The sequence below is a fragment of the Sus scrofa genome, chromosome 13 (assembly GCF_054392235.1).
Source record: "Sus scrofa isolate SSC_HxYL_T2T_F1_AM1 chromosome 13, Sscrofa_HxYL_maternal_Yorkshire_Landrace_v2.0, whole genome shotgun sequence".
In the NCBI taxonomy this organism is placed as follows: domain Eukaryota; kingdom Metazoa; phylum Chordata; class Mammalia; order Artiodactyla; family Suidae; genus Sus; species Sus scrofa.
Window position 1 is genome coordinate 30,963,348 of NC_139395.1, and position 24,990 is coordinate 30,988,337.

Sequence of the window (24,990 nt, forward strand, 5' to 3'; positions counted from 1 at the left end):
TTTGTTGTTGTTATTGTTCTTCTTTTGTTCTTGTCTCTTGTGGTTTGATGACTGTCTTTAGTGTTATGTTTAGATTCCTTTCTCTTTTTTGTGTATCTATTATAGATTTTTGGTTTACAGTTACTGTGAGGTTTATATACAGCAATATATACATACAAATGCAATTATTTTAAGTTTCTGATTTCTTAATTTCAAACACTCTTTAACAACCCTGCATTTTTACTTTGCTCCCCTCACAGTTACTGTTCTGACATCATGTTTTACATCTATTTGTTGTGTATATCTCTTACCCGCTTATTGTGGATAGACATGAAAGACTGGGTCCTGGGTTCTCTGGTGAGCAGGGCCAGGCCCAGGGGTGGCTGTGGGCTCAGGGGTGCTTGAAGCAGCCTGTCTGCTGGCAGGGTGGGGCTGTGTCCCCACACAGTTTGCTTGGCCTGACACATTCCTGTGCTGGTGCCAATGGGCTGGTGGTTTGTGGTGGAGCTGGGTCCTGCGGTTAATAAACTAGGGGTAAGATTCTAAAATGGTGCATGCCAGCACTTGTGTTTTGGTAGAAAGAACTCCCAGAAATGGCTGCTGCCAACATCTCTGTCCCTAGGATGAGCTGAAGTTTTCCCCCACCTATCCAGAAGACTCCAAGATCATCAGGTGGGTCTGATCCAGGGTCCTTGAAAATTTCTGCTGCTGCCCTGGGACCCAGAACATGTGAGGTTTTGTGTGCTCTCTTAGAGACTGGAGTCTCTGTTTCCCACAGCCCTCATTGTCTCCCCAAAGGAAGCCCGACTGGCCTTCAAAACCAAATGTTATGGAGGCTCATCTTCCTGGCACAGGACCCCCAGACTGGGGGTTCCAATGTGGGTCTCAGACCCCTTGCTCCTTAGAGAGAACCTCTACAATTGTAATTATCCTCCTCTTTGTGGGTCCCCCACTGGGGGCAGAGGTCTTCACTATACCATGTCTTTGCCCTTCCCACCTGCCTCACTCTGGTTCCTTCTTTATATCTTTAGTTGTAGAAGAAGTTTTCTGGTAAGTTACAGACTTTTTCACTGGTAATTCTTCTCTAAACAGTTGTAATTTTGGTGTGTTTATGGGAGGAGGTGAGCTCAGGGTCTTTGTACTCTACCATCTTGGGACAAAATTCTAGATGTGGTTCTTGATTCATGTGCCCGGGATCCTAAAATTCCTTTGCCTAGAAAGAAAACCTTTCATTATTATTTTGCTTATAAGCTATGCATTAATCTTCTTTCATAATCACCTCTTCAAAGTAAAGGTGGTACCTTCCCCATATATTTAAAACTCAGAACTTCAAAGCATTGGTTTGAATGCCAGTAGGGTGCACAGACAGCCCAATTATAGGCTTTTTAAAGTTCCAGAAGCACTAGATAGTGTCTGAAATTACAGACATTTTATTTTATTGTTATTTTTTACTCTCTTGTAACTTAAAACACTTTTGTAAGATCCACCCTCCTGCAGGCAGCACTTTATAGCCAAATCATAAACCTTTAAAAACAAAAGTTGATGGTGGGAATGCTGACAGTCAGACAGTCAGACCCACTATTGCGGAGCTTGTGAGTGCCAACAGACTACCTTGCCTTCCAGCAGGAGGATCAGAGCATAAATCAGCGCCAGTCTGGAGGGACATGACTGTGTGTTCATGTTATCCATTTCCCATTCCCAGAAACATGAGACCATTTGTCTAACAAAAATCACATTGAAAGAGTATTATGAGAGGCCAGTAAAGAATGACCCAAAGTAGAGAAGGGATGAGGGGTAAGTGTTCACAATTAATCCAGCTTCAACATCTGGGGACATAGAATTGCTTTAAGAAATGCATTTACTGTCCCCTGGTGAGCTAAAGAGCGTGAGAGACCGCTGAGCACAGAGACCTTTGTATTCTGAGCATTTTTCACCTCTCTTCAGTACTCTTAATTTGATTCTCATGGAGTTTTGTTTGAATTACTTTTAACATATGGGCAGCACTGTGTTTTACTGTTCCTGGCCAAATGAGCAAGTTTTCCAAATAAATAATTTCAGTTCTTTCTTTTCACTAAGAAAAAGTAATAATAATCATGGTTATAGGATGATCAGCCTGATTATTAAATATCAGAATAAATAACAGATTAAAAACATTGGGGAGTTCCCGTCGTGGCGCAGTGATTAATGAATCTGACTAGGCACCATGAGGTTGCAGGTTCGATCCCTGGCCTTGCTCAGTGGGTTAAGGATCCGGCGTTGCCGTGAGCTGTGGTGTAGGTCGCAGACACGGCTCAGATCCTGCGTTGCTGTGGCTCTGGTGTAGGCTGGCAGCTACAGCTCTGATTAGACCCCTAGCCTGGGAACCTCCATATGCCGCGGGAGCGGCTCAAGAAATGGCAAAAAAAAAAATTGGTTTTGTATTTTAATTACTTAAATGTCATTACAGTTTTATTGATTTACTTTCAATGACCTGGCATTTCTTCCTATCTTTTCCAACCTCTTGAAGTATAAAGAGAACTCTGATTCTGAAGAAACATAATGAAAATACAGAATTTTTTAAATTATAAAGCAAATACAAATACTTCTTTTGTAGGCAAATATAGATTGCTTTTAATATGTCCATCAAGGTTATCTAAATGTGTTTTTATTGTTTGGAATGAGTTTTGCTCATATCCACCTTAAGTCCATCTTTGTGTTAATGTTTCTCCCTTGCTGTTTTGGCAAATGCGTTTGCCATTACTGTATCTGACACATTAACTAGGAAATCAAATGTGAGCAAAGAAAATCTCTGAACTGTAAACCTAGTGATTAGTAATCTCCAAACTACAGCTGTGTTTGCTCAGAAACAGGTTATAATTGTGTTTGCTGAGACTGAAAAGAATAAGGGCCATTATTCCTCTTGATAATTTTAATTCTTCTCTCAATTGCCAGCAGATGTGATCCACTGAAGAGAGAACCCCTCGTCCACCCTCTAGCTTCTTTATCTTTACTCTTGTTTTACATGTTTATGTTCATCTTTTTCTTTACACTGCCTCTTTGTTTTTCTGTCTTTTACCATCAGAAAGTCATGATCATGGCTAGAGAAGGTAGAACGATCTGTTAATTCTGCTTTCTTTTTTATACATTTGAAGCCCTGGGTTTCAAAACCCAAACCATCCAACCAACGTATCAATCAACCATACAAGTGAATTAAAGTGCATTGGATAATCTAGTATTTTGAAATCTCTTAGACTTAATCTAATTATATACATTCCTTTATAAAAAGTTAAATGAGAAAAAACACTTAATCAATTTGTTTTATTATTATGAAATTGAAATGATGGCATTACAAAGACAGTCCTCTGTGGGGTGGGAGGAGAATGCCACATATTATTTACCCTTGTGAAACTGAAATTGGGGAACTTTGTTACCTGAAGATTGGAAATGGAGACCATTCAGTATGCTCAGGGCCTTTCTGACCCCTTTACCATATACCTGCTGTAAGCACAAACCATAAAGGGGACTCTTGAGCCATTTGAAGGCTATGGGGATTTGAGGCAGGTTGTCAGCTTCCAGCTAATACAGAGAAAGACTTTGAACTAACATTTGGAGGACAAATGTGAGCCTCTTGCATTGAGTATCTTTCCCAAATGCTCAGCTTTCTGTGCATTGGGCCAACCTGAATTCCATATTTGTATGGTTATAAACATGGCTTTATGAGTCTGAAATAACTTAACTTGCATCTTAGTTCTGTTTTTCCTGTGTTTTTGGACTAGTTGTTTAAACTCTCTTAACCTCCCTTCTTGAAATGTAAAGTGTATTCATTCATTCATTCTTTCCATTCATCTAATATGTGTCTTGTGCACTACTACTAAGACAGTAATTGTTCTAGATGCAATAATTAGAGTTATACAAACACCAAAAATATCTGCTTTCATGGATTAGCATTCTATTGGATTAAAGACAGACACAATAAGTATATCATCAAACAAATATCAAGTTATATCAATTAGCATCAGATAATTAATATCACATTATGCAAGTGTAATAAAAACAGAGTATAGGTGTATAATGAGAATGTGGCTTAATGAGAGGCTTGAGGTCAAGAGCAGGAAAGCCCTCTGAGGAAAGAGCATTAAAACTGAGTTGAAAATGGTAAGAAGAAACCAGCCTAAGAGCCCCCGGTGGATCTGGAGAGGGAAGAGAGCCATCCCAGCAAACGAAAAGGGAGGAGAGCCAAGATAGAGCCGAGTTCCACATGTTTGGGAAACAGAAAAAAGAAAAGTTTGACATGTTATAGAAAAAAGAAAAGAGATGTAATAGATAGCAATATCTAGTAATGAGATATGGCTGCCACTCAAAGAGACTGATGAAAAGTGATAATGCATTCCAGTTGCATTTAATGGTGTGATTCTTCTAGACCTGAACATACTATACTGATTTACTCCTTCTTTATCTCAGTTTTAATTTTTGAATTTAATTTTTTCCACTTCTTTTGTCAAGTTCCTTTAGAAAATATTAATCTATCATTAAAAGATAGGTTTAGATTATGATGCATCCAGACAACCACATCACTTAAGGATAAGCAAGTAATCTGGAAGGAGCAGTTCCCAGACTAAGTATAAGTAAACTTCCTTTTCTTACATTTTTCTTGAAACACACAGCCTCACAGATCATTTTGTTGCTTGATTGTTGGTAGTTTTATGATGTAGCCATCAGGGTGCTGGCTAGAAAAAAAATTTCACCCCAGATGATCCAATTGAAGAGCCTGGCATGCAGGCGTATTTATAGAAGTGTGGGCGGAGGTGGGGGAAGTGGTGATGGGATGCCGAGACACCCAGAGATGAGCTGCATAAGGAAACTTTTACCCCTGAGAGCCAAAGGCAGATGGAGACATACGTCTAGAGCCCAGTGAGATCCAGTGCCTTGGAGGAGGAGCTGCCTGGAAGCACTGTAGACAGAGAAGGGTACAACTCCCTCCAGACTGACATGGTACCAAAGCAGAAAGGATGAAGGCCAGTCAGACTTCTATTTCCACCAGGCCTCCAGTGAAGATAGCAATAAAAGTTGTCAAGATAACAGACCCAAGATGATAGAGTCCATGGAAGGGTCACTTCTTTGGGGTATAGAACAGAGCAGATAAGACATGTAGGGGAGAGCTAAACGGACCATAGTTACCATGTGGAAAACATCTCATCTCATCTTTCAAGAGCAATCAGAAATTCCCATTTTCACATGAAGTCTCCAAATCTTTAAATGTTGACAACTATTTTAAATTGTTCAAAACCTTTATTCAGCCCAAATAAAACATACATAAATGTGGGATTTGGCCCCTGGTTTCCAAATTGGGACACTTGACAGAGAGCTCCAGAGCAATAGTCTTCAACCCTGGCTACACACTGGGATCACCTAGGCAGCTTTGAAAAATACATTCCTGGACTTCACACCAAAGCAATCAATTCAGAATCTCCTGGGCTAGGACCCAGGCATTGGCATTTTTTTTTTAATTTTTTTTAATTAATGTATTTATTTATCTTTGTATAGATTCTTTTTTCTCCTATTATCATGCTCCGTCATAAGTGACTAGACATAGTTCCCAGTGCTACACAGCAGGATGTCACTGCTAATCCATTCCAAAGGCAATAGTCTGCATCTATTAACCCTAAGCTGCCAGTCCATCCTTCTCCCTCCCCCTCGGCAACCACAAGTCCATTCTTCAAGTCCATTGGTATTTTTTAAAATAGTTCCCTGATAATTTTAATGTACAGTCATTTTTTAAATAAGGGTTTTTTTCCTAAATTACAATAATTTAGTTTTATAGAAGTTACAAAGATTGTACTGTTTTCTTACACCCTACATCCAATGTTACCCATTGTTAACACTATGCATTACCAGATTAAGAAACTGACATTGGTATATCATTATTAACTAAACTCCAGATGCTTATTTAAATTTCACCAGTTTTTCTATTGACATCCTCCCACTTTTCCAGAATCTAGTTCCTGGTACTATTTTACCTTTGTTGTTTTTCTCAACAATCTGCTCTTATCTATGACAGTTTCTCAGACTTTGTGTTTTAGATGAGTAGGTATCCTGGAAAATGGGATTTCTCAATGGTTTTTTTCATGATAGGATCCATATTATGTCTAAGTTTTGGAAAGAACACTGTAGAAGTGAAGCGCCCTTCTTGTCACATCATGTCAGGGTGTAATCTCCATCCTGAGAACAGTTGCCCTAGTTAATACTGGTTGGGTGAATTGGAGATGGCAGGACCCATCCAGCTTCAAAACAGATTAAAGCAGATCAGTGCAGGAAATTAGGAGAGGAGTGGAGCTCCATCTCTTCCAAATAAGCCACTGAAACTGAGAGTTGGAAACAAAGTTCTATTCTAGGCTCATCCACCAACGAGACTTTAGAGAAACCACCACCTTGGAGTGTTAATTTCTTCATCTCTACCATGTAGAGGTTGATATCTGAAGTTATTTTCAGTCCTGAAAATATTTAGTTCTAAAACTTTGGAGTGGATTTTCACAAGCCAAATAATGTCCACACTTCTATTTCACAAGAGGGGTGCATTGCAGTGCTAAGCAAGGTGTTACCCAAATGTCTGGGTTTCTGCCAGAGGGTGACAGGGAGGCCACTTGGCTGCCCTATTTGGCGTTTATGACACTTGTATCCTAAGAATGTCAAGCACCTCAAAGGAAGAATTGCCAAAAAAAAAAAAAAATGAGGAGGAAATTCAACTCATTCACTTACCTTTGTTCCTTAAACTCACTATTATACCTTCTGTTACCATGGTGTAAGAGATAAATAACATAATTTGTTTTCTAAAAGTCAAAAGGGATGCACATCTTAGTACTTTAAAAAATCTTTTCGTGTGGACCCTTTCTGTAAATCTTACCTGAAAGGAGGATGACTGGCCTGCAAAGTTGTACATTTAAGTTGCCAATAATTCGTATAGAGCAAAACCACAAAAATTTCACAATGGTGGAAACCTCTCATTAACCATAGTAAATGACAAGGTGGCTTTCTTTTAAATACATGATTAATAATGCTTATTTCTCAAAGATCATATTTGTTTTAAATACATGATTAATAATGCTTATTTCTCAAAATCATCAGAGAGATTTGCTATGGAAGTGAGACAGGTAGGCTGCCAATAGTTTTACAAAATACTTTTCCACCTCTCTGTGTTAAGTCTGACCCAGAACATTCTCCTAATATTGGATCAGGTGCTCTCATCTGATAATTCGCTTGTGGGGATTGTATTGGCTGGGAAACCAGCTCCTCTTTATAGTTGTGGAAAAAAAAAATTTTTTTAAATCACAATTCTGTGGTGCATTTCAAATGACTAAAGCCAGGTTCCTAGGCACTGAGACAAGAAAGAATGTCAAACAGGACCTTTCCTGTGTATTTATATTTAAACATCAGCCCTAACAGAATACCCTGAGGCTTTGTACAATGATTGGAGCCTTGTAGGAGCCTAATGAATGCATCAGTGGTGAATAGTTGGCTGGGCATGGAGCTGTTCGGGTCCTGTGTAGAAAGAATAGATGCAGTTGTCATGATTCATGGCCTATCCAGAGGGTCCCTGGAAAGGCAGCTTTGTCTGGCATGCTGCCATTTAGACCCACTGGATAATGCTAGTGTCAGTTTCAACCAGAGCACGTGGCAGACAACAGAGAGCTTGAGCTGGCATCTCAGAGAGGCTAATTGTGAAACTGGAGAAGAAAATGGGCACATTCTTCCTAAGGTGGCCATTCAAATGCAGTAAGCCCTCCCAACCCCCCCACCCACCCACCCACAACCTACACCCCAGCCAATAGGTTCCACTCTGAGCCTTTCTCCTTGGCCACTCCTCTATTGCCATCTTGGCTGGGACTGCTTTGTCTTGTTAAAATGTGCCCTGTGTATTAAAAAGAAATTGTCACTGCTGGGTGGTGCAGTATAGCATAACATGCTTTGACACTAAGAGCCAGCAGCTACAGAAAACAGACTTTTATTGCATTTATTCTTTCAGAGACGAGAGTCTCTAAAGGCTCCTGCAGACATTCACTTAGTTAAATCTGAATGAAGCCAGAGTGAACACTTTAACACTGATGTCTTCACAGAAACAGTACCCACCAGGCTTACTGGAGCTATAAAACCGTCCTAAGAAAAGTCGGTCTATATGTGGAATTTAAAAGATGATACAAATGAACTTATTTACAAAACAGAAACAGACTCACAGATTTGAAAAGAAGTATATAGTTACCAAAAGGAAGTGGCCAGGAGGGAGTGTTAAAGGTTTGGGATTGGCATATGCACACAATTATAAACAGAAAGGATGGTCAACAGGGACCTGGTGTGCAGCATAGGAAACTCTACTCAATGTTCTGTGATAACAACACATATGAGAATGGATTTGTGTTTATGTATGGCTCAGTCACTTTTCCATACAGCAGAAACAAACCCGTTATCATTGTAAATCAACCATACTTCAATGTAAAAAAAAACAAACAAAAAAAAAAAACAAAAGGAGCTCCTGTTGTGTCGTAGCAGTAATGACCCCTGCTAGTATCCATGAGGATGTGGGTTTGTTCCCTGGTCTTGCTCCACGGGTTAAGGATTCAGCGTTGCTGTGAGCTGTGGTGTGTAGGTCACAGATGTAGCTTGGATCCCACACTGCTGTGGCTGTGGCCCACAGCTGCAAATCCAATTAGACCCCAAGCCTGGGAATATCCATAAGCCTTGAGTGTGGCCCTAAAACAACAACAACAACAAAATGACCATACTGGAATCCAGAAGGGAAGATGTGAGGCTTTCAAACCTGGGCAAAAATGTTTTATGTGGGCGGGGAGGGTTAGCCAGCTGACTTTCTTATTTGACTTCCTCTGTATTCCTGAAAACAGGTTACATGGAATTAGTGAGTACACACACTCATACTAACACCTGTCCACTGTCAGTGTTCATTTAGAATTCTGTGTCATTTTGAAGACAAAGAAGAAGGATTTGATTTGTGGGACTCTTGCAAGCAAGCTTTAGATTCCTAACTGCCTTTTATCTAGATGAGTACGGAGACAGATTGAACAGGGAGGGGCTCTGGGGCATAAGCTTTTTATTCTGTAGCTCTCCTAGAATAAAAATTCCATAAAGGAACATCTGTAGTAATTAAGGGCTTACATTTCCTTTCCCATTCATGTCTCTGCTAGGAAGGAAGGTTATTTTCCCGAAGAGACAATAGATAGTGGATCCTGCGGGAAGAAGGAAGAGCAGAACTAGAATTCTTTTATTCCTAGAAATGGAAGTTTCCTACTTAAAAATAAAAATGCATACCTAACAACTTGGAAGACCTAAAATGTTCCACTGGAAAGAGAACTTAAAAGAGTTAGCAAAGCTGTACTTAGCTACTCCAAAATACTGGGAATGGGGAACAGTTCATCTTGTCTGTCTAATCCAAATATCCTCTAATTTTGGGAACACTTGTGATTAAGCAGTGACCACAGTGCTATTTTCTGGTTTTCTTTTTATTTATTAAAAGTGGATCGTATTAAGCTTAAAGGTTTTTAGTTTTGCATGTGGACACAAAAGTGAGTCACTCTTCAAGTGGTCTTCAAAATAACACTGTGTGAAGCCACTGGGCATCTGATAAATGAATGCTAACCTGTTAATGTCAAAATAAGCCCCTACACTTCTTGTCATAGTGCAACCAGCTATGTAATTTGTGGGATCCAGTGAAAGTTAAAAATACAGGATCTCTTATTTTAAAAGCGTTAAGAACTTCAAGACAGTGACAAGAGACTTCTAAACCAAGTACAAGGATTTTCTAAGTGCAGGGCTCTGGTACTGCATGAGTCTGACACTCCTGCTTTGGTTGGCCACAATGCAGAAAAAAGTGTGCATCTTCCATATGCTTCCTAGGAACATACATCAAAAAAATTAATTTGAGTCATAAAATAATTAGAGCTTCTCAGATGGAATATGCTTTTGATACCATCTTCAAATAGGGCTACCAGCAGTTCTGGAGCATATATCTGGAGAAAACCATTGTTTTAAAAGATACATGCACCCCAATATTCACTGCAGCACTATTTACAGTAGACAAGACATGGAAACAACCTAAGTGTCCCACAACAGAGGAATGGAAAGAGAAGATGTGGTACATATATACAGTGGGCTATTTGTCAGCCATAAAAAACAAAATAATGCCATATACAGCAGCATGGATGGACCTAGAGATTATCACACTAAGTGAAGTCAGACAATTAAAAACAAATGTAATATCACTTATATGTGGAATCTAATAAGAAAGGATACAAATGAACTTACATACAAAGCAGAAATAGAGGCACAGACACAGAAGGCAAACTTATAGTTACCAAAGTGGAAAGGGAGAGAAAGAGATAAATTAGGAATTTGGGATTAACATATACAGACTACTATATGTAGAATATATGTAACCAACAAGGACCTACTGTATAGCACAGGGAACTATATACAATATTTTGCAATAACCTATTTGGGAAAAGAATCTGAAAAAGAATGAATATGTGTAATTGTCTGAGTCACTTTGATGTGTACCTAAAACTAAAGCAATACTGTAAATCAACTATATTTCAATTAAAAAAAAATCTTTTAACCTAATAAGTCAGATGCCCTGTCTACACCTCCTAGTTTATTTCCAAGAATTTCCCAGAGTGAACCTTCCATCTGGCCACAGTACTGCTCACACTACCCCATCTGGAAGGACAGAGCCTCCCATCTTCCCAGCTCAAGTACTGCTATAGTTACTTCTCCAAAGGTCTTTGTGGCCTCTTGTACTGAAATTCTCACTGTTTCCTTGGCTTCTGCAATTCATCTCATATTTGAATTCCTATAGCTATGATAAATGTATTACTTGGCATTTGTTTATATGTTTTTTTCCTTTTCTTCTTTCCTCTGCATGTAGTATGATCATGTAACATGATCCTAAAAACACACACAACATTAAGTTGTAGAAAAGTTCTGCAAATTATGTCAAAAGGCTCCATTCCAAGAAAGTTCATACTAATAACAGCATAAAATTCCAAATTATACACTTTGCCTTTTAGATAAATTTCACACACTTCATATACATTCTTTTATATGTATGTGTACTGTTTCTTGACTATTTTTCCTCTAGAATACTCTTTGTGGGGATAAACTTTTGATCAGAAGCTATCCTTTAATTTTAACTTCCTCACACAATTAAAAAAATAATAAAGGCCAGGAATTCCCATTGTGGGGCAGTGGAAACGAACCTGACTAGTATCCATGAGGATGCAGGTTGGATCCCTGGATTTGCTCAGTAGGTTAAGGATCCGGTGTTGCCATGAGCTATGGTGTAGTTTGCAGATGTGGCTTGGATCTGGCATTGATGTGGTGTAGGCCAGCACCTACAGCTCCCATTCAACCCCTAGCCTGGCCAATTCCATATGCCGGGGGTGTGGTCCTTAAAAGACTACTACTATTACTATTACTACTACTATTACTACTACTACTACTATTACTATTACTATTACTATTGCTGCTGCTGCTGCTGCTGCTACTACTACTACTACTACTACTTACTAAGGGCCAGATATAGTGAATATTTAGAAGATGTTGCTGATGCAACTCTACTTAGGAAATGGCAACACTGCTGATGTGACATTTTTGATGGTATGGCCCCCAATGATCGATCATTCACTAGCTTTTATGTGCGGTACCAAAATTTAGCACTAAAAAGCCAGTCTAGGAAAATGAACATTGAATAGGAAAAAACAGAGGCTTGTCCAAAGATCCTGAAAGTTAGGACCTGAGGTTTGTGTCTGTGTGTTCTCCTCCCACATTTGGGACCCCCAAATAACGCCCTTTTGTAATCTCTCATCCAGTGCGTTTTCAACAAAGATGCCATGACACTGGTAATCACACTACTGTGTGAACCTCTGCTTTAGACTGCATATTGTTTAAGCACAGCACATCCCCTCTCCTCTTTTTGTGGAGCCCCTCCGGGTACAGTTTAGTAGTTCCAGTGCAGCCTGGGGTCATGAAAGCCTCAGCTAAATACCCACCCCTATCACCTCATGACAGGGTGGTTCACCTCGCTCAGCCTTGCTGTCCTCACTGGTGTGAAGGGCAGTAACTAGATCTGCCTCTCAGGTTTGCTAACTCAGTGAGTCAACAGATGTTTAGTGAGCACTTCCAAGTGCCAAGCATTGTTGCACGGATTAAATAAGACAGTGACTCAGGATTATGCCTGGGTGGTGGCTCCACATAGAGCTGTCCACGGTAGCAACTTTCAGTAGATAAAATGTTGCTCTCATCAGGGATGAGTTTGTGGTGGTCTACCAGACTGGTCACGGTGGTCATGGCAACAGTTGACAATTCTGGTAAAATTCTCAAATCAAGCTTTTCTTATTTTTCTTTCTAATTTATTTTTCCTGGATATACACAATGTCACCAAAGTATGTGTTCTCTTGTTTCCCCAGAATGGAGTCTACTGAAAAATGTGAAGTGGTAATTCAGCATTTTAATGGAAAATATCTGAAAACACCACCAGGCATCCCAGGTAAGAAATTCCATAAAGTAATCATTAAGTAATGTCTAGGCTCATTGCTATTGTTAGAAAGAATATATTGTAATAAGACCTGTGGCTGGCCACTGGGAAGGAAAAGTTTGCTTTATAAATATGTATATTTTAATACCATGTAACAATTCATCTTTCTCAAAACTACCAAAAGCTTCTTGGTGATTCTTCTTTGGCCTGCCTTATGAATCCCTGCAGTTAATTCTCAAAGGTGAATTAGAAGAAAAACCTAGCAAAGAATAGTTTAAATGCACTTGAAGTGAAGAAAGGTTGTGACTCATCATTGATATTGGTATCCTGATTTCTCATTGATAAAATATCTAAATGGTGATATATTATAAATAAAATAACAGTAGAATCCACAGATTAAAGCCAGTTCCCAAACATTTCTTACCAGCCCATGACAAGAAGAGCATAGAAATGGAGTGTACACATTTAGAAACTTTTATAGCAATATCACATCATCAATATTTACCATGAAATCTTAGTGCATAATTTCATATTTTACTAAAATATCAAGTGTACATTGAATTTTGTTTAAACCGTCCATTTATCAGAGATAATCTGAGAAGCACCAATCTAGAGTACCTTAGGGCATTTCACATTTCTGAAGGCAAAATCCTTAAGATTTGACACACATCACAAGATGTAACTTTATGCTAAACTAAGAATTATAATCGACATAAACAATTGAATATATCACATGTATCAGGATGTAAGCTAGGAATGCCTCAACTTGCCATTAATTTGGTAGTAGTATGTATAAAAATTATTTAATAGTAAGTGAATAGATTTTAAAATATATCTTATTCATATGTAAATAAAATTGGAAGAAAATACATCTTACTCATGCATACAGATATTAAAGGTTGAGTAAAGTTCTGAAATAAAGAATTATAAAAAGTAACCAGAGAAATACCTGACTACTACATGTTGGTCTATTTGTTGCATTTTGAGTTTTGGTGACTCTCGAGAGGAAAAAAATGTGGCTTCACCAGTCTTACAGTATATTTCCATTTGATGATTTTAAGCTGCATCTCTGTATTGTTTGCTATGTAATATATTGACTGTTTAAAACCCAGGGTTAAAGAGTTCAGGGGTTGAGCATTTTGGTTCCTTAAAATATATTGAGATTATATAGCAAAGGAAGTCTGAACAAAAGGAGAAATATCTTTGTGACAGGATCAGGTTCCTTTTATGACTTGCCAAGTTTCAGGAGGATGTTGAGAGAGGAAAAAGGCCCTTCAGATTGGCACTTGGATGATAGGGAAAATCCAAAAGTAGAACCTCTGGTTAATCGCGAGTCAGCAGTAAAACTGCCTCAATTCAATCTGCTTCCATGTGTGACATTCCCTTGAGAACCGACTGCATTATGATTCAATTGCAGACATATGGTATTGTGAAGAACAGAGTTAGCAGTTTTCATCTCAGCATGTAGGCTGCCCTTGCATTTTAGGAGAAATAGCTTTTTTTTTCCTTTTAGCATGAGACATTTTAAGACATTCTACTCAGACCCATCATCAAATAAAGGAGTTGCATTGTTAAAGAATTTCCCCCTTATTCATCCCATTTTATCCAACAGATGTCTACCTATATAGAAGGCATTCAAACTAGATGTGAATTATATGTTCTTTTGCAAAATTCAAGAATGAGCAAATTACGTGGAAATTGTTGATGGAAGTTTGAATACAGGTCTCAGTTTATAGTTCCTCCCCTTTGGATAAGGCAGTGAAATCCTTCTTGACCTGATTGACTGAAATTGATTTATGTTAACCAACTGAACAAATAGCTGATGAATATAATTTATTGCCAAAGACAAAGAAAGTCACTACAAATCCCCCAAATGTCTGAGTATCCTTCCTTGAATAGGCAGGCTGTGATATTAATCTATCTAATATCATAGCTACACCCAATGGAAACACTGTGAATAGCAAGAACTTGGTTATGAGTTTATCACTCACTTTTATCTTGTGGGAACATGAGCAGCAAAATAATTATGCTCAGTTATAAAATTCTTAAGAGATACAACTTTATGCTTCTGAGATTTGCACTCAACATTACAGAATTAAAGATATAATACCAGTCATCATCCATACTTGAATTTTCTTATTTGTGCCTGCTTTGGACTTCAAACAGAGTTTAATATGGGCTTCAAAAAAGATAGATAGATATGTAGATACATAGATAGATAAATATGTCTCAAAGAATAGCTGATTTTATAATGTTTTGTTAGTTTCAGGTGTACAGCAAGGCAATTCAGTTATATATCAAGTTTTTTCCTTTATAGGTTATTAAAAAATATTAAGTATAGTTCCCTATGCTATACTTGGAAGGTATATCCTTGGTGGTTACCTATTTTATATATAGTAATGTGCTTATGTTAATCCCAAACTCTTAATTTATCTCTCTCTTTCCCTTTCCCCTTTGGTATTCATAAATTTGCTTTCTATATTTGTAGGTCTATTTCTCTTTTGTATATAAATTCATTTGTATATATATATTTTTTTCTTTAGATTCCACATATAAGTGATCTCATATGATATTTGCCTTTCTCTGTCTGGCTTACTTCACTCAGTATGATCATTTCTAAGTCCATCTATGTTGTGACAAATGGCATTATTTCTTTTTACGGCTGAGTAGTATTCCATTGTGTGTGTGCGTGTGTGTGTGTGTGTGTGTGTGTGTACACACATACATATATACCACATCTTCTTTCGACATTCCTCTATCAGTGGACATTTAGGTTGTATCTGAAGAAAATCATAATTTGAAAAGATACGTGCACATCATTGTTCATTGCCACACAATTTACAATAGCCAAGACACAGAACACATAATTATTAATTTTTACATATAAAATGGCATAATGCAAGAAGTGGGTATTTTGGAAGGTGCAACAGTAAAATGACTTTGTTCTGTACATTTACTAAGTTATGACAGGGATGATTAAGTTTGTATGCTGTTTGCCTTTCTTATTTCTCACTGCTTATTTGTTATAGGTGGTTGAAGTCTTACTTTCAGAAACTCGAATCCAATTTTCGATTCCATCCCGAAGTACATGCATGGCTATCACTGTGAGCTTGATATTATTAGAAGTGGTTCCTTTGAAAAATATCAATTCCTCAACGTTGTAAATACTAATGTAGCTTTAGAGGGGCTGTCTTTGATATGGGTGCTAATTAAAATCACCTATAATTGCTCTGACCCAATTGCAAATAAAATAGAATTCAAAAATGTTATAAAAAAATTTTAGCTTTCCACTATATCCAGATTTGGCATCTTTGAATTTAGAAATGTGTAGGGTTTTAGAGCGACGCTTTATGATAGTGCGAATAAGGGACCAACAATGATCCAAAAAGACCTGAGACCTTCCAACGCTAAGAAAGCTGTTGAAAAAATTAAGTCCTGCTTCTGACCTCCCTCTGAGCAAGCAGAAAGCAATCAGTACCATATTCGCATCCTTTCCTTCTCCACATAGGGAAGATTTGGGGAAATGGGCTGTTTTAATTGTCATTCTAGACAATATTTCCTCTTTTTTTTTTTTTTTTTTTTTTTTTTAGTCTTTTCTAGGGCTGTACCTGTAGCATGTGGAGGTTCCCAGGCTAGGGGTCTAATAAGAGCCGTAGCCGCTGGCCTATGCCAAAGCCACAGCAATGCGGGATCCGAGCCACATCTGCAAACCACACCACACAGCTCATGGCAATGCTGGATCCTTAACCCACTGAGCAAGGCCAGGGATCAAACCCTCAACCTCACAGTTCCCAGTTGGATTTGTTAACCACTGAGCCACAATGGGAACTCTGACAATGTTTCCTCTTAAAACAGAAGAAAGTTCATTATTTTCCTAAGATGACTATCTAGTTTCCAAATCCCCTCCTGTGCTATTTCCATAGAAGAACAAGACAAAGAGATCTATTTCAATCCCAAATTTTGTCATTGATCAGGCTTTTTTGAATTCCTCCTATTTATTCATAAAAGATCTGATTTTAACAAATATCTCATGGATCGTTAATGCCTATTACAGCCTCCAAGAACTAGCTGTGTTCACTCTGAATTATAATATTATTCCCAGATTTTGGCTGCCTGGATCAATGAAGCTAGATACACATGCAAAAAAACTAATTATTTGGATTCTGGTGTTTACAATACAGGAAGTTAGCTAAGCTCACATGGCTGTGTTGCTACCAGTGGGTGGGAAGGAGAGGCCAAAGACCTGTTAAACAGCGTCAGTCACTGTGGCCATCTGCAGAAAAGGATCATCGGTATTTTCTCCCTCCCCTGGAGGGAAAAGAAAACACTGTTCCATAAATGTTGCATGTCCTACATATCGATCTTGATGTGCTCTGGACAAATGGAAGCATCGTTAGTTGCTTGCTTCCATAACCCCAGTCATTTCTTTGTCCCAAAACAAATTACACAGCAATGTTGTGCAGCCCCAAAGCGTTCCATTTTTCAAATCTCTGGCAAAGGCAAAAGGTAAGTTCCCAGACACTTTAGGCATCTGGAGGGCATGAACTAGAAAAGCTTTACTTTCAAAAAGGCCCAGGAGCAGAGCGGTACACCACATGGAAAAGGCTTCTGCATGTAAGGACATGTATTGATGAGTGAAGATTTGAGGAAAAATAAATCATGTTTTGCTCTCAAACTAGATTTTTACCCATAAGCGCATGTTCTTATCAGTGGATCAGTCTTTTCAGAAGACAATAGATTAACTTACTTTTAATATGATTTTCTTACTATTTGGATAATTATTTCTAATTCCACTTGAACTCCATAAAGTAGGAAATAGTTGAGAGGGACCTCCCCGTGTTTTGGGATATTTTCAATTTTAGCAAATCTTCTGATGAACAGAAATTTGGGAAAATGATTACGTGACAGAGAAATCATAATTTCTTAGTAAAATAAAATTGTGTGACTTCTTGATGCTTTGAAATAGAATTTCACTATTGTGTGTTTATGTAAATTAGAAATCCATAGGATTTTGGACATGTGTATATTTAGGGGAGAAATCAAAGAAAAATATTCATGGTCTGATAATTTATTTTAAAGAAAATGAAAAAAATAAATGCTTGCATAAATTTAAAAGTTCCCTCAGAGTAAAATATCAACAATGTACTGTGAAATTTAGATTACAATTTTGAATATCTGAGCAGTAGGTACACAAGTTTTTATTAGTGGAAAATACTGCAAACTCTCACAACTGGTATTTCCTCAGTGCGACTAGTCTGTTAACTCATAAATACAGCTATAGTTGTATAAAAGGCAGCAAATACAAATATTGTAGATAGTTTAGTAAAAATACATCTTTATGATTCTACTCATGAGAATCATGGCCCACTACTGAGTTTTTGCTCTTTGGGAAACTAAAGCATCATTTGCATAATAAATTTTGCAAACACCGCAATCCCCAACTGGGCATTGGCTCAGAAGTCCCATTAGTAAGAGAATTTTTGCAATACTTAGGAGCTACTTTCTGTGGAACTTCTCACAGTTAGTGATGTTTTCTAAATTACTTCTACCTACCAAACACATAGTTGCTTCATGATGAAACATTGCTAGAGTATTTTTAGTGAACTTTGCAGAGCACCCTGACCACTTCATGGCCAATAGAGAGTGTTAAGAGTCTGTGAATTCTATGGACTCAGACTTGGGGTTGGCCAATGATTTCTCAACTTTTCTTTGGAGTCACACTTGATATTGTCAAGGTATTCTAAGAGTTGTTAACTACTTAGGGAAGAAAGGAGACAGAAATTACTAAATTTTGAAATGTGGATAGTGAGAAGCCAGATAGAGAAGGTACACAGGGGATCATCTTCAGGAGGTAAAAATGATAGGCATAGAGAATTCCCTTGTGGCTCAGTGGGTTAAGGATCTGACACTGTCACTGCAGCAGCTCAGGTGGCACCTGCTGTGGCCTGCTGTAAGGCGAGTTCAATCCCTGGCCCAGAATTTCCCTATGCGACAGACATGGTCAAAAAAAATATAGGAATGGGTTTTGTGCCCCTTACTACAACCCTTCTCCGCCTGTGATTGCAGCTATGGAAGAGGAGTGTTCCACACTGGAAGCATCCTACATTAAGCATCCACCAAATCTCTCCACTTTTGTAATTCAGGGCAAAATCTATAAAACCTCACTCAATTTTACATAGGTTTTCTGCACTCTTTCAGGGCATTATCTCTCCTTATGTCAATTCTCAGTCAGTGGGATATGAAAGTCTGCAGATTCTAAGGATTTTCATAACAAGCTCCATGAAGCTCCTTTTAGTGGCTTTTCTTTCTCCCCTGACTTTCTCTTCCTTTTGTATTATGTTTCTGCTTCCTGGCATCAGCTCCCAATTAAACTATCTTGTTCCAGGCTCCAATTTGTAGGATGTCACATTAAGGGCGGTGATCCAGGAATTGTGATAGAGAAGTATGTTTTGATTTAAAACTTGTGGCCATGGAGGAAGGCAGATACAACTACTAAAGTAGTGAAGGGCATTTCATGGACCCAATATATTGTTTTCATTACGTTAAAAAAATTTTACAGCAGCATTTCTGAACCATGTATTAGGGATGATAAAGGCGAATATTGTGGTCCTAGACAGAGGGTAGAGGGTTGAAATTTAACAAGAGAAGCGTATAAGATGGTAAGGATAAAGTGCCACCACAGTGACATGGCAGACCCCAGAACACCTGAGGACGAGAAGAGATGGAGGGTTTATGAAATGGGGAGAGGATGAGGGACCAGCAAATAGTCATAATGCCAGCAAAGTGAAGGTGAGTGGCAGGCAGAGAAAATGATGACGCAGAGGAAGGAATTTGTGAGGTTTTGGTCTTCGATACAGGGACAGTGCTGGCTGTCGATACACACGTCCGGTATGGGAATGCCTAGTGTTGACTGAAGTGAAGTGGAGATCTTTAGCTGAACAACCAGAGGCTTCTAATCAGTACGTTGGAAAGGTTTTCAACAATGCTGTAGATTTTCTCAAGATGCCTCACATTTTCCTTGGTCTTCTCTAAAGTTCTAATCCTCACAAGAAACGTTAGGAAGTGTAAACAGTGCTAATATGATTTTTTATGTATTGGATTCTGAGTTTTTGTTGTTGTTGTTGTTTTCCTTTTTTTGAGCCACATCTGCAGCATATGGAAGATCCCAGGCTAGGGGTCAAATTGGAGTGGCAGCTGCCAGCCTACAGCATAGCCCCAGCAATGCCAGATCTGAGCTGCATCTGCCACCTATACCATAGCTCACAGCAATTCTGTATCCTTCACCCACTGAGTGAGGCCAGGGATCGAACACCTCTCCTCCTAGTCAGGTTCTTAAACCTGCTGAGCCACAATGGGAACTCCTGGATTCTGAGTTTCCTAAACCATGGTTTTGCTGTTGCTTTGTTTTGTTTTATTTGATTTTATTGTTGTTTTTGCTTCAAGTGCTGTTGCTAGCTCAGCTTAGGTTCTCAATAAATGCTCTTTGAAGTTGATGCACAATTCCATAAACTGAATAACCCTCATACATATATTAGCTCTTAATGGAATTCCTGAAGGTATTATGGGGGGCACCCACTTCCTGTGTCATCAGCAAACGTGGAGGAAAACATTGAGAGAAATCGTTAAATCATTTCTTAATTTTGATAAAAATTCTCTACAACACATTGGTATATATAAATACACAGAGAGAGCACTAGCTATTTATAAGAAAAAGAAACAAGTTGATTAAGAAAGATTCTTTTTGAATAAGCTTCATTTTTCCAAGATTGCTTTTCAGAGTGTTATTTTGGCAATCAAATTGTTATTTCTTTAAAAAACTCATTCTTGAACAGGGCAATGATGAACTCTGCTTTCTGACATGGCAAATGATCTTGCTTAATTGAAATAATGACTAGATCTTCTTGCCACTAGATCTAGTTAGGCACTATGACTATACTGTACCTGATGCGCCTTTTTTTTTTTCCTTTTCTACATATGAAAAATATGAATATCTTGAGAATATATAGAAAAATGAATTTCCTGGTCTATACTTTTATCCCTTTGGCATAATGTTGCTTCTCTTTGGCTAGAAGTAGTATTGCATTGGCTTATTATTCCTATTATAGTATAATGATGTAGTAAAGTTAGTAGTGTTTAATCCATATGTTATGAACAGTATGCTTTGCTGACCATATATTTTCTAAAATTATGGATAAGCACCAATAGATAGTTGAAGAACTTCTCTTGAGTCTGCACTTGCTCCAGAATCTGATTTTTTAATCTATTATAATGTCATGGAATTAAGAAGAGGGATGAAGAGGTTTTATATGCATCTCCAGAATCACCAACCATCTTCTATTTTTATCTAAAAGGGTAATTCTATCCAGGTCTTCAAAAATTGAAAATTTCACTTTATAAAGACTTACAAAATAAATTATAAAGCCTTGATTTTTTCTTTTTTATTAAAATATAGTTGATTTACAATGTTTCTTCAATTTCTCTTGGACAGCAAGGTGATCCAATCACAAGTATTGCCCTGTGTTTCTGCCAGTATCACTAATGAGTAGTTAAACCAGTTAGTATGTATCCAAAAGAGTCCTGTTAGCAAGAAGAGAGGGCTGTGTAGCCTAAGACCAATTAAGACACAAAGTGTGGAAATCAAGCTCTAAATAATTAAGTGCTCAGTGCATTTTCAAATATAGAAATTGCATTCAATAGGATGGATTTAAAAATACATTCTGGAGTTTCCATTGTGGCACAGTGGTAATGAACCTGACTAGTATCCATGAGGATGCAGGTTAAATCCCTGGCCTCAATCAGTGGGTTAATGATTCAGCATTGCTGTGAGCTGTGGTGTATGTCACAGACACGGCTCAGATTCTGCACTGCTGTGGCTGTGGTGCCAGCAGCTGCAGCTCTGATTCAACCCATGTGCCACATATGCGACCCTAAAAAGCAAAAACAAAAAACAAACAAAAACACCCAACAATTTTTGGATAAATGAATAGTAACCAGAATTAAATTATTACCACTCTATCCCAGTAACCATACAGAAGACTGCCTTGCTCATGCTTTATGATCTAACGTTTTAGAATGAAAAGTCTGCAAAATTTAGAAAAATATTTTAAAAGGAATATAAATGAAAACACTCATTAAGTCAGCTCTGAACCAGCCATCATTTGTTTATCTTATAACTGTTTCCTCTGATTTCTTACCTCTTTAAAGCCTGTGAATGATGAACCAATTAGTTCACTATTATTTTAGTCATTTTTCAATGAAGAGAAGGAAATACTTCATAGGAAATTGGCATCTTTATGATCTTTTTTAAAATTCTTATATTTCAGACACATTTGTCCCATTAGATTATACACTTTTATAAGAACTTTAATGTTTATCCTTCCTTTTGCTCTCAACCCATAAACTCTTTAAAAGCAAGGATTGCACTTGCATGTTATTTTATGGTTCAGTGTCTGTCATAGAAGAATAGCAATAATTATTTGTTAAATAAGTAAATATCTCCTTGTGATGGGCATAATAATGTTGCCTCTCCCCCAAAGATCTCTAAGTCCTAATCCCCATTCCCTGTGAATATGGCAAAGGAATTAAGGTTACTAATAAGCCGACTTTAAAGTAGGGAAAGTATTCTGGATTATTTGAATGGGCCCTATGTAATCACAGGGGTCCTTAAAAGATGAGGAGGGGGCAGTTCCCATCATGGCTCAGTGGTTAATGAACCCAACTAGGATCCATGAGGATGTGCGTTTGATCCATGGCCTCACTCAGTGGGTAAAGGATCCAATGTTGCCATGAGCTGTGGTGTAGTGTAGGTCACAGACAGGGCTCGGATCTGGTGTGGCTGGGGCTGTGGCCTAGGCTGGCAGCTGTCGCTCTGATTTGATCCCTAGCCTGGGAACTTCCATATGCCGAATGTGCAGCCCTAGGTGGGGAGAAAAAGAGGAGTGGGCAGAACAGGAGATCAGAGTGATTTGATAAAAGGGCTTGACCCACCCTTGCTGGCTTTGAAGATGAAGCAGTGTGGGCAGCCTCTGGAAACTGAAAAAAGCAAGGAATTGGTTTCTCTCCTAAAGCCTCGAGAAAGGAACCCAGCCCTATTGACACCATGATTTTATTTTATTTTTTTTTTCAATTGGTATAAATTCTGGGTTTTTTTGTTTTGTTTTGTTTTGTTTTTGTTTTATTTTCCCACTGTACAGCAAGGGGCTCAGGTTATCCTTACATGTATACATTACAATTACATTTTTCCCCCACCCTTTCTTCTGTTGCAACATGAGTATCTAGACAAAGTTCTCAATGCTATGACACCATGATTTTATCCCAAAGCAACCTGTGTCAGACTTCTGACCTATAAAATACAAGGTAGTGAATTGGTGTCATTTTGTACCCCCATGTTTTTGTTAATTTGTTATGGCAGTAACAGAAAACTAATACACTAGTATAGAACTCATTTCAGGGAGTTCCCGTCGTGGCGCAGTGGTTAACGAATCCAACTAGGAACCATGAGGTTGCGGGTTCAGTCCCTGCCCTTGCTCAGTGGGTTAACGATCTGGCGTTGCTATGAGCTGTGGTGTAGGTTGCAGACGCAGCTCTGATCCTGCATTGCTGTGGCTCTGGCGTAGGCCGGTGGCTACAGCTCTGATTCGACCCCTAGCCTGGGAACCTCTATATGCCGCGGAAGCGGCCCAAAGAAATAGCAAAAAGACAAAAAGACAAAAAAAAAAAAAAAAAAGAACTCATTTCAACTGAATTATCCTGACTATATCTAAATTACATGACCAAACAGCCTCTGGAAAATGTTCTTAGTTTCTTCTCTTTTTAACCTTTTTTGTATCATTTGGGTTGCTTGTATGTTAAACAGGAACAACTATCTTGTTAATAATTTCTACTTTACAATTTCTTTATATCTTTTCATAAAGCTATACTAGAATGGAAGACTACTAAATATCTGAAAAGAGAGTCTTTGGAGATGGGTTCTAAGATATCAGAAAACATTATTTTTTACCCACCCCCCCAAAAAAATCAAATATTTTCAACCATCTGGTAAAATAAAATGTGCCAGGAAAAGCATATCACTATAAATCTAAATGTATGCAAATGTGCCTCTCTTAACTCTCAACTTTAATACTTGTTTTCAATAATTCCTGTTATTGAAAAATAATTAGGGTTTAGAAGATCCCAAAGAGGTGCTAAAGCTAGAACCAGTCTTCAGATTTGGGTGATTCTATCTAAAACATAGATGTCCACTCCAGCTCACTGGCCTATGAAATAAAGAGTGCCCTAAAGCTCTAAATAGCTGAGTCGCATACTTTTGAAACACAAAGTAAAACTTCAGGGAGATACTTATCAATACTTATTAAGTGTTAACAAAGATTTACACTTGAGCTTTGAGCAACCCAGGCTGGGGCACTAACCCTTCTCACAGCTGGAAAACCTTGCATAACTTAAAGTTCATTCTCTATATATGCAGCTCCTCTGTATTCATGGTTCTGCATCCATGGATTCAATCCAATTCAGATCATGTAGTACTACAGTATTTGCTATGTATGGAAAAAATTCTGAGTACAAGTGGGCCTGCCCAGTTCAAACCTGTGTTGTTCAAGGGTCAGCTTTATATTCTTATTATTCAAGTGTTTAAATTCTTCTTTATTGAAGAAATTCTTATGATTCAAATGATTAAAACACTTTTGGTGAATTTACAAAAATGTATTTCTCAGTCAAAGGTGTGTTACAACTCTGTAGCAAGATGAGCAGGCTATAAATGAGCCATTTTCTCTTGAACTGAGAGTGGGGCTGGAAGCTTAACAAACAGTTGTGCTAGTTGAGTCACTGAAATGTCCTAAAGTAAATGACTCAACCCTTAAGTAGATTTCTAGCTGTTTGGTATTAGAGCAGATGCTAGTCCTCCCACGGTGCTTGCCTGACTTCTATCAGCCAGCATCTATATCTTTCTTTTTAGGTGGTTGGATGAGCCTGGTTTGCCTATGTTCAATGAGAGTCAGAAGTATCTAGAAAGCTCCATCTCCCTTGTGGGGGCAGCCCTTAAACAGTGATTGGCAGGTGTTGGGCTCTCTGCATCCCAGTTCTTTTGCACCTGTTGAGAACACCCAGATGAAAACACCTATGCTATCTCCACAGTTTCCCCAGCTTCCCTGGAGATAAACATGCTAGGCACACTTGGAGTAGCCTTTTTCACTTTGAATCTCTGATGAGTGTAGAGTGGTGTTTCCCAGAAGCTACATGATGTATGATATGCCAACAGATTAAATACAGAAGCAGATCTGGTAATCCAGCTGTCTCTTATTAAGCCAGAAATCACAGAGATTTGCACAAATATAAACCAAGACAACTCTTTGTTATAATGTGATGGGTGTATTATTCCTATTTTGAAATAAATTAACAATTATCTAAAATACCTGTTTTATTTTTTAAATGGTAAATATAAATCGATTTAACCTTTGTAAACAAAAATCTTGTTTTGGAGTCTTTAATAATTGTTAAGA

At 38.2% G+C, this 24,990-nt stretch overlaps 1 protein-coding gene and 1 long non-coding RNA gene across 39 annotated transcripts in view; one reads left to right on the forward strand and one right to left on the reverse strand.

The window, feature by feature from the left end:
• RBMS3 (RNA binding motif single stranded interacting protein 3) overlaps positions 1 to 24,990 on the forward strand; it is a 1,488,242-nt gene that overhangs the window by 1,219,421 nt on the left and 243,831 nt on the right. For all 38 annotated transcript variants that reach the window (XR_014822551.1, XM_021069971.2, XM_084987319.1 and 35 more), the window contains one exon: positions 12,426 to 12,505. Coding sequence is in view for 37 of the 38 variants with exons in the window: in XM_021069971.2 (XP_020925630.2) it covers positions 12,426 to 12,505 (80 nt within the window). In the remaining variant the exon portion in view is untranslated. The remainder of the gene's footprint in view (positions 1 to 12,425; positions 12,506 to 24,990) is intronic.
• On the reverse strand, positions 16,049 to 23,219 carry LOC146397234 (uncharacterized). The gene is made up of 2 exons (XR_014822573.1): positions 21,359 to 23,219; positions 16,049 to 21,313 (listed from the first exon to the last, which is right to left on the reverse strand). It is a non-coding gene; the product is annotated as an uncharacterized LOC146397234 (long non-coding RNA).